The following is an 18,271-nucleotide window of genomic DNA, read 5'->3' as shown; positions in this document are numbered from 1 at the left end:
ATCCCAAGTGGTGCTTAGTCCTACGTAACAAAACACATTCCAAACAAACTGAGGGGTAGTTCTATTTTATAATAATGGACTTCAAAAGCACGGCGTGGCAGAGGAGAGAAGTGAGCAAAGTGTATTACCAACAGGTCTAACACGATGGTCCGGGAACAGGTCAGAGCCTCGTCACAGCACGGGACACTCTCCACTTTGACAGAAAACGACCCAGCTTCACTACCACAGCCATCCTATGAGAGAAGGAAGAAAACAGCAGAATTGTAGATGTTTTTTTTTGTTTTTTAAGAAGCAGTACCATTAATTTCACAGCAGTATAGAAAAGAAAAGAAAACAAATATCTCTAACAAAATGAAGAACAATGCTTGATAACCCAATGAAAAGGTGATATCAGATTGACTTCTGTGACTCACCTCCACTAATGTGTACTGACAGTTCCCATCGTAGCGGTACCATTTAGAGTCAAAGGTTTGATAGTGTCCGTTTCCATACACCAGGCATGTACCAGGGCATGGTTCATCTACACAGCTCCACTGGGCATGGCGGCAGGTGCTGGGAAGTGGATGGAGACAAACTTTTAGGGTGGTGATTCTGAACTTCCACTTCAGTATAATTTTTTGCTTAGTCATGTATTGATGTAAATTTCATTTGACCTTTATTTAACTAGGCAAGTCAGTTAAGAACAAATTCTTATTTTCAATGACAACCTAGGAACAGTGGGGTTAACTGCCTTGTTCAAGGGTAGAAAGACAGATTTGTAACTTGTCAGCTCTGGGATTTGATCTTGCAACCTTTTGGTTACTAGTCCAACACTCTAACCACTAGGCTACATGAAACATGTACTTAAGTAGAGGTTAGGATGCAAATGATGGATTACATTTCAGACAGTAAGTATAAAACACTATCTTTGCTTCAGCTCAGAATCAGACAAACACTTCCTGATGTTCGTTAGATATAATACACTACGTGGTGTGTTTGTTGGTTTGTTTGTCTTTAAAAATGGACAAATTCCCAAGTCGTACTGTGATACATTCACTTATGTATGTATCTGTAATTGATACACACTTCAGAAGTAGCAAGGCAACAGTTGTGGCTCACTCACCATGTTCTACAGTTGGTCTTGACACTCTGTCCTGCTTTGAACACTTTGCCGCTGTACTGACAGGTGCAGTTGTCCACAGTGACACACACACCCCTATGGTCTTCCAACTGGCCCCCTGGACAGTAACAGCCACTTGTACAATTCTGAACAGCACTCTGGGAACAATGAAGATGAGTGTCACATTACAATTCAATGCTAATTGAATCAATGAACAGTTTTCAGTTCTACTTTTGGGCTAGCATGAAATATTCACTTTTTATTACATTTTTTACGTTAACTCTAATTCTGTGAACTTACTATTGGTTTGCTCAGACTGGCACATGTTTTTTGAGCTGTGTCTATGGCAAATTGTGAGCAATGCACACAAACCTTCCCCTGGGTGCAACCTGAAACAGACAGTAGCATACAGTATTATATTTGAAGGCATATCAAACACACAAAAATACTGTTATAACATGTAAGAATTAGACCATCAAGAGGCTATTAAATAAAAATATATATTTACCACAATCTTCAGAGCACAGCAATTCTCCATCCTCACATTTGCTGCAAAAGAGTATAACAAGGTGGATGTAAGATGTTGGGGTATAGGCTGTCTGATTGTCATCAGTGATCAGGACAACCACCGCTGTGTCATCAGCAAACGTAATGATGGTGTTGGAATCCTGCGCAGCCACGCAGTTGTGGGTGAACAGGGAGTACAGGATGGGACTAAGCACGTACCCCTGAGGGACGCCCATGTCGAGGGTCAGAGTGACAGATGTGTAGTTGCCTACCCTCAAAACCTGTGAGTGGCCCATCTGGAAGTTCAGGATCGATTCAGTTGCAGAGGCATGTGTTCAGTCCCGGGGTCCTGAGCTTAGTGATGAGCTTGGAAGACACTATGGTGTAGTCAATGAACAGCATTCTTACGTAGGTTTTCCTCTTTTCCAGGTGGGAGAGGGCAGTGTGGAGTGCAAGAGAGAGTTTGTCATCTGTGGATCTGTTGAGGCGGTATGCGAATTGGACTGGGTCCAGGGTGTCTGGAATGATGGTGTTGATGTGAGCCATGACCAGTCTTTCAAAGCATTTCATGTCTACAGATGTGAGTACTATGGGGTGATAGACATTTAGACAGGTTACCTTGGCGTTCTTGGGCACATGGACTATGGTGGTCTGCTTGAAACATGTAGATATTACAGACTGTCGGGGAAAGGTTGAACATGTCAGTGAAGACATTTGCCAGCTGGTAATCTGTCTGGCCCCGCAGCCTTGACCCTTAACCAGCTTAATTTAAAAAAAAAACCTGCGCCCAGTGGAAATCTAATTAGCATAATACAAAAATCCCCATAAAAATCTGTCGGTTTAAGCTCGAGATCTGTTGTTTCGTTTGCATTGGAAGCCTCTCAACCCACCGTACTTCCACATTTGCGGTGAAAGGTCACAACGCTCGACCGGTGTTTATCAGACCACGAGACATCCCAAAAATCGGTCTTCTCCATTTTGCGTCAAAAGACTTGTCTATAGTTGATACGGCTGATCTGCCAAATTCTGTCTGTAGCGTTTGAACCGCTTGAGCTACACAACCCTCTGTGCAAAGGTGTGACTCACAAACATCTACAGTTGTTTTGCTCTAAGACGCACACAGGCCTCAAGACTCATCTAAGGGTACCAGTTGAAAAATTGAATGGAAGTATACAGTATACAGAGACTGTTTATTGCCAAAAATATGGGGTTAAATATGTATATATATAAAAAAACTAAACAAATAATGTTTCCTGATCTTTCTTATATATCTTTTTAGGAGAGACACTTCAGAACAAACTTCCTTTTGATATTTTTGCTGGGACTATCTGTTCCTTGTAGTGAATCTGTTATTCAATGTGTTTGTATGGGCGAATAGCAGTAAGTTCCAAAAAAAAAAGAACATGCATACTTCAAGGGGTCTTAAAATGTAAAATCAAATAGCTAAATGATCCTTTGTATGACCTTAAAAATTACATATAGCTTAGTAGAGAGAAATTTGGAAGCCCATACGCATCTGATGAGTGTTTGCAAGCCCTGCCACATGTGATGAGTGTCAGATCCGGCTTAGTAGCATTCAACAATAGTCCCGTATTGATGTGTTGACAGTTTGATGGCTCGTTGGAGGTCGTAGCTGGATTTCTTATAAGCATCCAGATTAGTGTCCCGCTCCTGGAAAGAGGCAGCTTTAGCCTTTAGCTCAGTGCGTTGTTGCCTGTAAATCCATGGCTTCTGGTTGGGATATGTACGTAGGGTTAGACGTACAATGACTCCCAAAAGTATTCACCCCCTTGGCATTTTTCCTATTTTGTTGCATTACAACCTGGAATTAAAATGGATTTTGGGAGGGTTTGTATCATTTGATTTACACAACATGCCTACCACTTTGAAGATGCAACATATTTTTTGTTGTTAAACAAACAAGAAATAAGACAAAAACTTAACCCCCCCATCAATACGTTGTAGAGCCTCCTTTTGCAGCAATTACAGCTGCAAGTCTCTTGGGGTATGTCTCGATAAGCTTGGAACATCTAACCACTGGGATTTTTGCCCATTCTTCAAGGCAAAACTGCTCCAGCTCCTTCAAGTTAGATAGGTTCCGCTGGTGTACAGCAATCTTTAAGTCATACCACAGATTCTCAATTGGATTGAGGTCTGGGCTTTGACAAGGCCATTCCAAGACATTTAAATAAATTTCCCCTTAAACCACTTCAGTGTTGTCAATGTCCTGCTGGAAGGTGAACCTCCGTCTCAGTCTCAAATCTTTGATGAGAGATGTTTGGTTTGCGCCAGACATAGCGTTTCCTTGATGGCCAAAAAGCTCAATTTTAGTCTCATCTGACCAGAGAACCTTCTGCCATATGTTTGGGGAGTCTCCCACATGCCTTTTGGTGAACACCAAACGTGTTTGCTAATATTTTTCTTTAAAAAAAATTGCATTTTTCTGGCCACTCTTCCGTAAAGCCCAGCTTTGGAGTGTACGGCTTAAAGTGGTCATATGGACAGCTCCTTCAGGGTTATCTTTGGTCTCTTTGTTGCCTCTCTGATTAATGCCCTCCTTGCCTGGTCCGTGAGTTTTGGTGGGCGGCCCGCTCTTGGCAGGATTGTTGTGGTGCCATATTCTTTGCATTTTTTAATAATGGATTTAATGGTGCTCCGTGGGATGTTCAAAGTTTTGGATATTTTTTTACAACTCAACTCTGATCTGTACTTCTCCACAACTTTGTTCATGCCATCGCTTGCTTGGTGGTGCCTCTTGCTTAGTGGTGTTGCAGACTCTGGGGCCTTTCAGAACAGGTGTATATGTACAGCAGGTCAGCCACCAGGGGAGACTAGTTGAGGCCTGGTGACAGACGGAGTATACATCACGAGGCGATGGCTCCATCTGCTGGACGTTCCAGGGCTGGACGGGCTCTCCGCCCATGACTAATTGGGGTTGATTGCTCACCAGCTGTACAAGCCCCATAAGCCTGCCAGAAGGGCAGCACACAGGAGAGGACTGGGGGAAGTAAGGTGACTTCCGTGTAGTTGGAGACAGTGCCCGAGCGAAGACGATGGAGTTTGAGTTTGTGTGCCAAACAGGATACAGCAAGACCAGGAGCCCAGAAGACGGTATATCTATCCTTTTCTTTTGATTTTTACTTAATAAACACCCTTGTAACCGAGCTAATCATACTCCATTCGTGTCTGATCTGTGTAAACTTCTTGATCAAACCCCCTGGTCTGCCACAATACACTGAGATCATGTGACCGATCATGTGACACTTAGATTGCACACAGGTGGACTTTGTTTTACTAATAATGTGACTTCTGAAGGCAATTGGTTGCACCAGATCTTATTTAGCTGCTTCATAGCAAAGGGGGTGAATACATATGCACACACCACTTTTTCATCTTTTATTTTTCATCTTTTATTTAAACACGTACTTTTTTTTCACTTCACCAATTTGGACAATTTTTTTGTATGTCCATTTCATGAAATCCAAATAAACATACATTTAAATTACAAGTTGTAATGCAACAAAATAGGAAAAATGCCAAGGGGGATGAATACTTTTGCAAGGCAAGGTAATGTATACAGCCAGATACCAGGGGAGAAGTGAATGGGAACTGTAGAGTTCCCGTGTGTGAAACAGTTTTTGCCCGATCTGCATTCTTTAAAAGCTGTTCACCACTGGAACCAACTACCAGAAAACCAAAAATGCTGACTAGTGTCAGTGCTTTTACACAAAAAGCGGTAAAAAGAAGAGCAGGTTTGTAACCACTTTACAAACCTTTTTCTTTGCTGCTTGTTTTTGTTGCTGTTTTTTACAACTCATGGTTCCAAAAGCAATGTGTCCAATTATTATTATGTACAATATCTTGAATTTTGTCTGTAAACGTTTCTGTATATCCTGACCTCTGATTTTATTATTCCTAAGAAGAACACAAAAATGTGTCTGTTTCTATGTTGTTTGTTCGTATAAAATGTATTTTCTTTGTTATATGTTACCATGCCGGGGACTGCAGATGGAAATTAGCTGTTGAATAAATCTGGTCCAACACATCTTTTCTCGAGTGTACTGTGACTTATGGTTTGCTGTTCAAATAAACGTAATAACGATAATACCAACAAACCGTAGCACGTTCTGTAATAGGATCTCCTGTTTTTTTTGGGCAAGAGTCAAATGATTTATGCCGACACTGTCATCTGTAATGACACCTCCATAGCTGTATGTAAGAGGAACTCACCACTGTCGTCCATCGATGGCAACAGGTCCTGGTGGTGTGACTCCTCCCTGATGGTGACATGGACACTGGGCCTTCGGGGTACAGGTGAGCCCCCCGGTCAGATGAGTGCCCTCCAGGCAGCCACAGCCCTCCACAGGTGCATCCTCCACCCCACACCTGGGGTCTGGCCGGGATAGGGAGAGACAGGTGCTGTTGCACGCCTGCATTTCGTAGTCAAACCTCTGATTGTTCTCACACGTTACCGCTGGAAATCCAAAATGACATTCATGTTGTTAAACATTTACAGAAAATGGCAGAAATATTGGTCAAAGAGAAATCCAAAATGACATTAATGTTGTTAAACATTTACAGAAAATGGCAGAAATATCGGTCAGAGAGAAATCCAAAATGACATTAATGTTGTTAAACATTTACAGAAAATGGCAGAAATATCGGTCAGAGAGAAATCCAAACCAGTTTAATTGGAATGAATGGCAGTAGAGAATCACTTGATGCATTTCCTGCTTTTACTTATGCAGGGAAATAAAAGTAATGTGATACAGTATATCAGAAATTGTGTAATAGAGTTATTGTCAATCTAAAATATTGTCTTATAAATACAGTATACAAAGGTTTTATACCAATTTTCTGTATAAATAGCCTAGAAAATATGGTGACAGACAGACAATACATTCTGCAATGTTTGTTTTCTTGGAAAGCTGTTATTATATGATACAATATCAGTACTTGTTTGCATTTACAACTTGTCTGTCCTATCACAAACTCATTTCAGCCAGTGTCTGGCTCTGGATTGACTGCATTGTTTGTATGGAATGTGAATTAGAAGCATTATTGGAATCATTCCACCTAACAAACATACTGTGCAAATAATATTAAAATATATTGTTTTACACAATTATGGTATCACAGCACTGGCTGACCACTGGCTTACCAAAATGTCTGACCTTTTATACCGTCATAATAAGGTTAATGTCCATTCTAGTACTCCAATTGCTAATTCTATGGGTGTTACTCACTGCAGTTGGTGTCCCTTCTCCAGTCACCCACTGTGATGCCCTGGTTGGCACAGGCTTTGGCATAATTTGCCAAGGCCACACACAAACACTGCTGCAGCCCAGTTCCACAGGTACACGTTCTCTGGATACAAGCCTGCAAACATGAAGTCACAAATGATTACAAAACATTGTTACATCATCATTTCCTAGTTAAATAGAAGGTAAATACCAATTCAAATATGTATTTTTGTTTGACCTTAATCAATGTATAAAAAGTTCTCAAGATTCTGTTTGGTATTAGTTGATCCTTGCCTTGTGGTAATTGTCAGTAGGCACGTGATCGTAGCACTTGGCGAAAATCCCACCGGGGTCTCTCAAGGTGTGACACTTCTCGTCTGCAAATATTTCTGAGAGGTAATCGTCCATAGGTTAGAGTAAGAAGCAGAATTATGATTTTTTTCTCCCAATTACTACACAATGTCAAATAGCAAGAGCCATTCATATCCCCCCTCATTCTTAAAGTCATGTAGACAATGCAATGTACCAACAAAGAGCTTTAACACTATGTCAAGGGAACACATTGTCACCACATGCATTACTTTCATGAAGCTATTCAAACAAACTGATTCATTTCCTTCATGTGAAAAACCTACTGAACGCATGTGAGGACCTATTTTGTAAGTCATGAAGCCTTCAGAGGGACTTTACCGTTGTCGATGTTGATACAGACTTTAGGTATGTTAACAGGACAGTCCCCTACACTCCAGGACAACGCAAACGGTTCCGCTGCATTTTCTACGATACCACTGCTTGTGGTGAAATCATCAGTGGTATCGGTATTGTAGTTCCCACAAAGTCCTAGTAAAAGGAACGTTACCACTTTATTTTACAGCACAGAAATGAGCAGATACATGACATCATTTGTTTGTTCGCTCACAGGATTCAGTCAATGTGACTTAAATACTGATATGACAATGGTAATATATAATCACAATGATCATACATAGCGATAATACGTATATCATGCAGAACCATTATAACGACGAAAGCAAAGTACCTTCTGGTTTCCCTACTTCACTCTGTGGTAGTGTGATATAGAGCTGGAGGTCTGGAGACATCTGTACTTGGATCTTCATGCCAAAGGATGTCAATACCTGGACATACATGGATGACTGCCAGAACACCATGGCGTTGTCTGACTGATGTAGCTCTCGGATTTCCTCTTTCTCAAACTGTACACTGTTGCGAGAGAATCTGTAGGTATTCTGTAATTGGCAAACAAAAAAGTGTTTTAAATGTTGTTGATTATCATAAAGAGACGTTGAAATGTAAAGGGGAAGCAAAGGTGACAAGCAGATAAACAGTACCTGGTAAATCTGAAGAAACACGTTTTGGATGGAGGACGTCGTCTCAGAAAAATGTATGGATATCGTCCAATTAAAACCCTGTTTTATTTCATTCATAAAGATTAAGGGAAGTTAGTTCTTTAGGTGAAAGCACTGTATGAGTACAACTCAAAACTACCATAGTGCTGTGTGATTAAAATCGATTGATTTACCTTCGAGGCTATGTATGCGCATTTACCGGGAAGGGCATACTGTTTCCCATCGAACGTGGTCACAAACTGCCCTTCAATCACGCACCGACTAGGGCAGCTGTTCTGAGAGCATATCCACTTGCCATTGTTGCACATACTGTGGAGAAATAAATGAGTATCATGTTACATTTTGATGTAACATGATAGGTGTTAACAATAGGTGGACAAATTCAATGAGAAGTCTGGCTAGTTCACAAATAACATCCTTTTCAACACACAGTACCTTCAGAAAGTATTCAGACCCCTTGACTTTTTCCACATTTTCTTAGGTTACAGACTTACTCTAAAACGTATTAATTTGTTTGTTTTTTCCTTTATCTATCTACACACAATACCCCATAATGACAAAGCAAAAACAGTTTAGAAATGTTTGGTAATTTATATATAAAAAAAGATATATCACATTTACATAAGTATCCAAACACTTTACTCAGTACTTTATTGAAGCACCTTTGGCAGCAATTACATCCTCGAGTCATCTAGGGTATGACGCTACAAGCTTGGTACACCTGTATGTGGAGTTTTCCCATTCTTCTCTGCAGATCCTCTCAATCTCTGTCAGGTTGGATGGGCAGAGTCACTGCACAACTACAGTGCCTTGCGAAAGTATTCGGCCCCCTTGAACTTTGCGACCTTTTGCCACATTTCAGGCTTCAAACATAAAGATATAAAACTGTATTTTTTTGTGAAGAATCAACAACAAGTGGGACACAATCATGAAGTGGAACGACATTTATTGGATATTTCAAACTTTTTTAACAAATCAAAAACTGAAAAATTGGGCGTGCAAAATTATTCAGCCCCTTTACTTTCAGTGCAGCAAACTCTCTCCAGAAGTTCAGTGAGGATCTCTGAATGATCCAATGTTGACCTAAATGACTAATGATGATAAATACAATCCACCTGTGTGTAATCAAGTCTCCGTATAAATGCACCTGCACTGTGATAGTCTCAGAGGGTCCGTTAAAAGCGCAGAGAGCATCATGAAGAACAAGGAACACACCAGGCAGGTCCGAGATACTGTTGTGAAGAAGTTTAAAGCCGGATTTGGATACAAAAAGATTTCCCAAGCTTTAAACATCCCAAGGAGCACTGTGCAAGCGATAATATTGAAATGGAAGGAGTATCAGACCATTGCACATCTACCAAGACCTGGCCGTCCCTCTAAACTTTCAGCTCATACAAGGAGAAGACTGATCAGAGATGCAGCCAAGAGGCCCATGATCACTCTGGATGAACTGCAGAGATCTACAGCTGAGGTGGGAGACTCTGTCCATAGGACAACAATCAGTCATATATTGCACAAATCTGGCCTTTATGGAAGAGTGGCAAGAAAGCCATTTCTTAAAGATATCCATAAAAAGTGTTGTTTAAAGTTTGCCACAAGCCACCTGGGAGAAACACCAAACATGTGGAAGAAGGTGCTCTGGTCAGATGAAACCAAAATTGAACTTTTTGGCAACAATGCAAACCTTATGTTTGGCGTAAAAGCAACACAGCTCATCACCCTGAACACACCATACCCACTGTCAAACATGGTGGTGGCAGCATCATGGTTTGGGCCTGCTTTTCTTCAGCAGGGACAGGGAAGATGGTTAAAATTGATGGGAAGATGGATGGAGCCAAATACAGGACCATTCTGGAAGAGAGTCTGCAAAAGACCTGAGACTGGGATGGAGATTTGTCTTCCAAAAAGACAATGATCCAAAACATAAAGCAAAATCTACAATGGAATGGTTCAAAAATAAACATATCCAGGTGTTACAATGGCCAAGTCAAAGTCCAGACCTGAATCCAATCGAGAATCTGTGGAAAGAACTGAAAACTGCTGTTCACAAATGCTCTCCATCCAACCTCACTGAGCTCGAGCTGTTTTGCAAGGAGGAAAGGGGAAAAATTTCAGTCTCTCGATGTGCAAAACTGATAGAGACATACCCCAAGCGACTTACAGCTGTAATCGCAGCAAAAGGTGGCGCTACAAAGTATTAACTTAAGGGGGCTGAATAATTTTGCACGCCCAATTTTTTAGTTTTTGATTAGTTAAAAAAGTTTGAAATATCCAATAAATGTCGTTCCACTTCATGATTGTGTCCCACTTGTTGTTGATTCTTCACAAAACAATACAGTTTTATATCTTTATGTTTGAAGCCTGAAATGTGGCAAAAGGTCGCAAAGTTCAAGGGGGCCGAATACTTTCACAAGGCACTGTATTTACAAGTCTCTCCAGAGATGTTTGAACGGGTTCAAGTCCGGGCTCTGGCAGGCCACTCGATCCTGACTAGTCTCCCAATCTCGGCCGCTGAAAAACACACCTCCAGCATGATTCTGCCACCACCATGCTTCACCGTAGGGATGGTCCCAGGTTTCTTCCAGATGTGACATTTGGCATTCTTGGTTTCATCAGACTAGAAAATCTTGTTTCTCATGGTCTGAGAGTCTTTAGGTGCCTTTTGGCAAACACCAAGCGGGCTGTCATGTGCATTTTACTGAGGAGTGGCTTCCGTCTGGCTAATACCATAAAGCCTGATTGATGGAGTGCTGCAGAGTTGGTTGTCCTTCTGGAAGGTTATCCATAGAGGAACTCTTGAGCTCTGTCAGTGACCATTAGATTCTTGGTCACCTCCCTGACCAAGGCCCTTCTCTACCGATTGCTCAGTTTGGCTGGGCGGCCAGCTCTAGGAAGAGTGTTGGTGGTTCCAAACTTCTTTCATTTAAGAACAATGGAGGCCACTGTTGGGGACCTTCAATGCTGCAGAAATGTTTTGGTACCCTTCCCCGGGTCTGTGCCTCGACACAATCCTGTCTTGGCGCTCTATGGACAATTCCTTCCACCTCATGGCTTGGTTTTTGCTCTGACATGCACTGTCAATTGTGGGACCGTATATAGACAGGTGTGTGCCTTTCCAAATGATGTCCAATCGAAGTCCAATTGAATTTACCCCAGGTGGACTCTAATTAAGTTTTAGAAACATCTCAAAGATGATTAATGGAAACAGGATGCACCTGAGCTCAATTTCGAGTCTCATAGCAAAGGGTTTGAATACTTATGTAAAATAAAGTATTTCATTTTTTTTTTTATACATTTGCAAACATTTCTTAAAACCCGTTTTCACTTTGTCATTATGGGGTATTATGTGTAGATTGTTGAGAATTTTTATGTATTTATTTAATTTTAGAATAAGGCTGTAATGTAACAAAATGTGAAAAAAAGTCAAGGGGTCTGAATACTTTCTGAAGGCATTGCATATTCTAGTGCAATACTTTTGACTATAACCACATAGTGCTCTTGTCCAAAATAGACTCATGAGTTCTGATTCTCTCACCAGGTTTGGCATTTAGTTCTGCGTTCTTCCCTCGGTGCATAGTTCCTCCCGGCATACACACACGGGCAGGCTGACACACTTACACAGTAATGGCCCTCTGCTCGATCGTTCAATACCTGTCCTGAAACATAGCCATTTAAAACCCTTCATCAACCTTATGTGATTGCAACACTAACGATAATGTTTAAAATTGTCTCCCGGCAGATTGCTTAATATGTGATGGTCATTTTAAAAGCAGTGCAGATCTGCTTGCTAAAACATTGTCTGCTCAGTTACAATTCATATTTTTAAGAAACCTTTTACACTTTAGACTACACTTGAAACTGTTTCTCTGGATGACAGTGTAAGGCCTACCTTGGGGGCAGACACACGTGCTGGTGATGTCCTGATCATTGGTTCTAGGTGCTGGGTTGGAACAGGTGGGAACAAACGCATCACCCTGCTCCTCAAAGTGTAGTTTTCCTGGGCAACTGAACTCAGCTGTTTCGCAACAGACAGACACACAAGTCTTTAAGAATTTGTTAAAGACAAAATCACTTTAACACGATTATTAGTCATTATAATGTTTTACAACTGTTCATAACATCTTTATAAACTAACAGCTTTTTTTCTGAACTGATTTACTTACGACAGTTTGTCAAGGTCCTCCAAGCAACGCTGGTCTGACACCGATGGGCAATTTCTTTGTAGAACGCACATCTTACATAAAGCTCTTTTTCATATCCGTAAATATTCTCTTGACAAAGAGTTATGTATTTGCTTGTGTTAGCCTGCAGACATTCAACGTAGTTGGAGAGGAACGTCTGACAGACCTGTTACGTAATACATAATACATACAAGTACATCATACTGTAAAACACTAATGCAGACTTCAAAACAGTATAACCTACGTTACAGCAACATGGCATTATCTATATAGAAATATTAACATCAAGGCTTGCCAGAAAATTATAGGGTTCTATGTCTTAGATCCATTCATTACCATTCACCAGAAGTCTAGTATTATTTACCAAGCCATAACCTTCAGGCCAAGCACGCAATACCAGAGACACCAAGCATTGATACTAGTACTTTACCACCAGATTCAAACGGTGGTCCACGTCCCAAATAACACTCGAATCCCTATATAGTGGTCAAAAAGAAGTGCATAATTCAGGAAATGTACCTTGCTCTTAGTGCGGAGGGAGTCCATGGTCTGGCACCCGTCCTCTGAATGAACACTCTCTGCAATCAATTGCTGACGGTCATCTAATTTTGCAGGAAAATATAGAGTAGTTAGTACACTGAAGTGTAGTTAAAGTGCAGTTTACAGCAAGAAGTGTAGTTAGCGCACAGCTAACAGCAAGAAGTGTAGTTAGCACCCAGACAATTGATATTCAAGAGGCTGTTCACTGTATTTTTCTCCATACTGCATTTTGCAGATTACTTAGACAATCCATATCTACAATTCAACATGATATAGAGTATATATTTATATACACATATATATATATATATATATATATATATATATATATACTCTACCAGTACACAGTACCAGTCAAAAGTTTGGCCACACCTACAGTACTCATTCAAGGGTTTTTCTTTATTTTTGCTATTTTCTACATTGCAGAATAATAGTGAAGACATCAAAACCATGAAATAACACACATTTATTTTACCTTTATTTAACTAGACAAGTCAGTTAAGAACAAATTCTTATTTTCAATGACAGCCTAGGAACAGTGGGTTAACTGCCTGTTCAGGGGCAAAAGGACAGATTTGTACCTTGTCAGCTCAGGGGTTTGAACTTGCAACCTTCCGGTTACTAGTCCAACACTCTAACCACTAGGCTACCCTGCCTCCCCACCTGGAATCATGTAGTAACCAAAAAAGTGTTAAACAAATCAAAACATATTTTAGATTTTAGATTATTCACAATCAGCCGACCTCAACCCAATTGAGATGGTTTGGGATGAGTTGGACCGCAGAGTGAAGGAAAAGAGCCAACAAGTGATCAGCATATGTGGGAACTCCTTCAAGACTGTTGGAAAGCATTCCAGGTGAAGCTGGTTGAGAGAATGCCAAGAGTGTGCAAAGGTGTCATCAAGGCAAAGGGTGGCTACTTTGAAGAATCTCAAATATAAAATATATTTTGATTTGTTTAACACTTTTTATTTTACTACATGATTCCATGTGTGTTATTTCTTAATATTGATGTCTTCACTATTATTCTACAATGTAGAAAATAGTACAAATAAAGAAAAACCCTTGAATGAGTAGGTGTTTTGACTGTTACTGTATATATTTAGAAGAGGTATAAAAAATATGTTTATAAGGTAATCGACCCGGTATATCTGGTCGTCCACAGAGTCCAGTCATTCCAAGGACTAGCTCCTGCTCCAGTTTCACCTGTTAGAGGACAGACCAAGGACCAGTCAATCAATAATGTAATAATAGCTAATCTCGGCACCAGGAACCTAATCAAATTTGTTAAGGATAGCATGAGAGAATAAATAATAGGTAACAACAATGTATTTGAAGCTGTTCATGGATCACTCACCCAGAGAGAGTCGATGCCCACGCCCACACTGCTCCAGATGACAGACAGAGGTAGAACAGTGCTCCTCAGCTTGGTGTTGGTACCGTACTGGAACACATGTTGATAGGTGTGATCGTAGGGAAGGGACACCCTGTGACAAACACGTCATAGTCAATCGTCATCAATCATCATCATCCTCTTCCTCAATGCCAAGTAGGTTAATGGTTATTTTAGACTGTATATTTTGTTGGTGTGAAGAAAAGGGCAGGAAAATCTAGCTACTATTTGGTGAAATATCTAATTAATAACTTGGTCATGCTCGAGCTCTCAGATGAATGATGTCTGTAACTGCATTCATTACGCAATAGACTATAGTAAGATCACCTGTGAAGGTAACCAGATTCATCCATTCATTAATTCCATTTGGAGCTAGCAGCTTATGTAAGATAATTACAGTTACAAGTCATCACAGACGTCAAAAAACTGTGAAGGACAGACATTTCCCTATTCAATGTAATCACTTGCTGTGAAGTAATAGTGTAATTGGCAGCATCACAGGCCATGATTAAGACCATTGGATTAAAAATCACATTCAATAAAGGATACATACAGTATATCCAGCGAACATGTTTTGAATCCAGCTTTACAGTTAACTTTATCAGGATCTTGAAGACCCACTCCAAAACTGTGTTATGCATGATTTTATATGAAAAGTGACTATATCTGGATCTTTGCAACTACCCCTTTATGTGTTATCTGTTTTTTTTACGAGTAAATAATTAGACATCATTTAACAGATTTAAAATAGAATAAAATAGAGTAAAATAAAAGCACAAACATTCTCTGCTCGATGATGATGGTTCCATTGTACAGAATCCGGGTCTGGATCTTGTTGACGTTGATCTCGACATATTCCAGCAGTCCGTTTACACCTCGACGCACGGTAATGTCACAGTCCACCCGGTTGTGAGTAAAACGTGTCAGCGTGAACGGACAGGTGGAGTGGACGTAGAATACAGTTCCGTTGAACATCTGGACGACTCCACTGCCAAAGGTCTTACACACATCTGGAAACAAACAGAGACGAGTCAAAAGTCTGCTGCAGTAATAAATCCACATAGAAAAACTGAATTTAAAGGGAAACTCCGTCACTTTTCAACTTTTTCAATTGTCTTGAACATTTAAGTTGAGTAGAGTTCAGTAGCGTTAATGTTATGTATGCATTAGATATAATTTCATTTCCAAAGCTATTGTTAAATAATCTTGGCTAGCCAAGCTATGTGATGCTTGCTACAGTGGTTCTTCCTTTAAATGTTTTGAGTTCATGCCGCAACCATTTGTGGTAGATGGTGGTAGATTATGGTAAATTGTGTCATTCTGGCAACAATGGCTGACACTTAAATAACGCGCAATTGAATTCTCTGGTACCCCGCAAGCTGTGCCATAGCACCTAACTTTTAAAGGAAGAACCACTGTAGCTAGCTAACCTAGCTAGCTTTAGTGGGGGTTGGGTGTCTCTGATAGAACTGGCTAGCTAGCTAGCTAGATTATTTCTAGCAAAAAAATAATCTAAATGTTCCCTCCTTCAGTAGATTGTTCTGGTCTGGCACCTCAGCTGCCTATGGACAGACCCAGTCAATGTATGTAGTCTTTTGTATCATTTATTTATCTAGTTCAGAGTGAAATTAAAATATGTTCATGAAAATTAACCCCTTATTTATTGTTAATCTTGTGTGGAATTGTTTCTCTGACTCTGTCTCTTCATTCTCCATAGGGTAACTGTCAACTTGCGAGTCGGAAAATGAATACTGGAGGTGAAGGAATCTGCATTGTAAGTATACATTTGATGTTAAAACGCATAATTTTCAAATACAGATGTTAAGTGCACAGAGGTCATTTTTACGTTATATTTTATATTTCCGACGCGAGCTTCCAGTGACAATTTAACAATGGACCACGTTCTTTCAGCAAAAAAAAGATTATTGAAGCACTCCTGTCCATCATGCTATTGTGATTTTGTGCTGAACTTTGTAGTTTTATGCATTTTATGCATGTATTTTAATGTAGTCTAGCTACTGTATGTAAGGTAAAAAGTTACATTTTCCATTAATTAAATTACATGGTAACATATATTTATGAAATCCTTTTTGGAATATATTTTACTAGCTACCACAGCATGCTGTCAAAATGTATTTCCACACCACTTACTTAAATATATAAATACACATGCAGAAATATATAAAATTGCCAATTTTGTAACATGTCAATAAATTTATGTGCATTTAAATATAAGTAAATATAAAGCTTAAACATATCTTTAGATATTTATAATTTACATATGTATAATTAAATACATTTACATACAGATTGTTAATACATTTGTCTATACATTTTGTTTCAGTATGAGCAATCTAAAGGTTTAAAAACAGTGATTTTCAAGTACTAAGAGATTCATGAGGCCGTGGGGAGCAAGAAAATACCATGCAGGTTTTGAAACTCACCGTTTTTCTAAACTTGTGAATCTACCCTGTGAAGCATTTTTTAAGACCTTTCTTCTTACAGTTATCTTTTTAACCACAGATCATAGAAACGTATCGTTTTCACATATGTAGACTGGTTTGGTGCTGGAGTTAGTGAATATGAATTGAAAAGTGTCGGCGTTGCCCCTTTATGGGCTGGTTTCCCAGACGCGGATTAAGTCTGGTCCAGGACTAACAATCATACTCAATTGAGATTCTCCAATAAAATAGCTTTTTAGCTTTTTAGGCTTGATCTGTTTCTGGGAAACTGGCGTTCTACGTATATGTCATTTAGAGGAAGGTACTTCACTTACTTTGATGGATATCAGAGGTTGAAACAGAACCAACTGGGCCTAGAACTAGAAATAACAAAATATTAATATGCCAGCCAATCCATACGCAAACTGGAGTGCAATTCTGTACAGTTATAATTCCTTTTACCATATATACTTTTTCAGTGGGGACAAGCAGTTAACCCGGATAAAAATGCGTAAAGAAACTAATCACAGTCAAGTTTCAAAGAACACCTACTGTACCTGAGACAAGAGAAAGTAAGACAGCTACCAGAGTCCACCCTGGAGGAACCATGCTACCTAGCTCACAAGTCTTAATGAGAGACGGAGAGAGAGAGACAGCGTGACAGAACCACAGGACAATTCACTGAGCTGCCCCTAACTCTGGTCTTTTATACCCTTCTCTGAACCACCTACATTGAAAAGACCAGGAAATAAACCGATATGCAGGAAATGTTTTAGCTGGAAAGGGATTGCTATTAACTCTATAGGGACTCGTTGAGGAAATAAGTTGATTGTTGAATATTATTTTTTTCTGAGGAATTTTTAACTAATGACATCCAATCCTTTATCAGGGTCATGTTCAGTAAACTAACATTGTTGAACTTTCATGAATAGAGCTGATACAATGCCTTATTCTACATGCCAGAGAGGGGTGTTTGTTCTATCTGAACGTTGCACAACATTGTGTCCTCCAGCTGAACATATGGAGCGTTGTCAGTGCCAACATAAATGGTATTTGAATTCCATAATTTTGAATTTCTATTATGGTATTGAAATTGAATGTAACATTTTATATTTTATATTATTACTTTAGTGCCTTGTTGCAAACAGGATGCATGTTTTGGAATATCTTTCTTCTGTACAGGCTCCCATTTTTACAATCTGTCAATTAGGTTAGTATTGTGGAGTAACTACAATGTGGATTATCAATCCTAAATTTTCTCCTATCACAGTCATTAAACTCTGTAACTGTTTGAAAGTGAACAAGTTGAGGAATGCTATGATTCCAACTGATGGCTCCATGCCATATACCCTTATAAAAGATTGTATCATGAAGGAGAGGCAATGCATGTTCGAATTTCACCAAGTAGGAAGGTAAGAGTTAGAAAGGATGCTGTTGTCTCTTTCGGGTTAACAAGTCACTTGGTACAGATAATCTTGACGCCAAATTGCTTAGAGTTACA

The 18,271-nt window shown here is 39.7% G+C and overlaps 1 protein-coding gene across 1 annotated transcript in view; it reads right to left on the bottom strand.

Moving 5' to 3' along the window:
* The window catches only part of LOC135514592 (mucin-19-like), a 40,308-nt gene that overhangs the window by 12,168 nt on the left and 9,869 nt on the right, over positions 1 to 18,271 (bottom strand). Inside the window, exons 3-21 of the mRNA XM_064938019.1 lie at positions 15,111 to 15,339; positions 14,294 to 14,423; positions 14,079 to 14,142; positions 12,917 to 12,999; positions 12,380 to 12,563; positions 12,106 to 12,231; positions 11,752 to 11,872; positions 8,390 to 8,525; positions 8,182 to 8,276; positions 7,889 to 8,085; positions 7,540 to 7,689; positions 7,144 to 7,238; positions 6,853 to 6,985; positions 5,837 to 6,080; positions 1,608 to 1,648; positions 1,400 to 1,488; positions 1,103 to 1,257; positions 414 to 552; positions 129 to 233 (exon numbers count right to left, since the gene is read on the bottom strand). Of these exons, the coding sequence (XP_064794091.1) occupies positions 129 to 233; positions 414 to 552; positions 1,103 to 1,257; positions 1,400 to 1,488; positions 1,608 to 1,648; positions 5,837 to 6,080; positions 6,853 to 6,985; positions 7,144 to 7,238; positions 7,540 to 7,689; positions 7,889 to 8,085; positions 8,182 to 8,276; positions 8,390 to 8,525; positions 11,752 to 11,872; positions 12,106 to 12,231; positions 12,380 to 12,563; positions 12,917 to 12,999; positions 14,079 to 14,142; positions 14,294 to 14,423; positions 15,111 to 15,339 (2,516 nt within the window). The remainder of the gene's footprint in view (positions 1 to 128; positions 234 to 413; positions 553 to 1,102; positions 1,258 to 1,399; positions 1,489 to 1,607; positions 1,649 to 5,836; positions 6,081 to 6,852; positions 6,986 to 7,143; positions 7,239 to 7,539; positions 7,690 to 7,888; positions 8,086 to 8,181; positions 8,277 to 8,389; positions 8,526 to 11,751; positions 11,873 to 12,105; positions 12,232 to 12,379; positions 12,564 to 12,916; positions 13,000 to 14,078; positions 14,143 to 14,293; positions 14,424 to 15,110; positions 15,340 to 18,271) is intronic.

The sequence above is a fragment of the Oncorhynchus masou genome, chromosome 26, assembly GCF_036934945.1.
Source record: "Oncorhynchus masou masou isolate Uvic2021 chromosome 26, UVic_Omas_1.1, whole genome shotgun sequence".
Lineage (NCBI taxonomy): Eukaryota > Metazoa > Chordata > Actinopteri > Salmoniformes > Salmonidae > Oncorhynchus > Oncorhynchus masou.
Note: the sequence above shows the minus strand (reverse complement) of the source record. Positions and strands in the feature narration are given on the sequence as shown.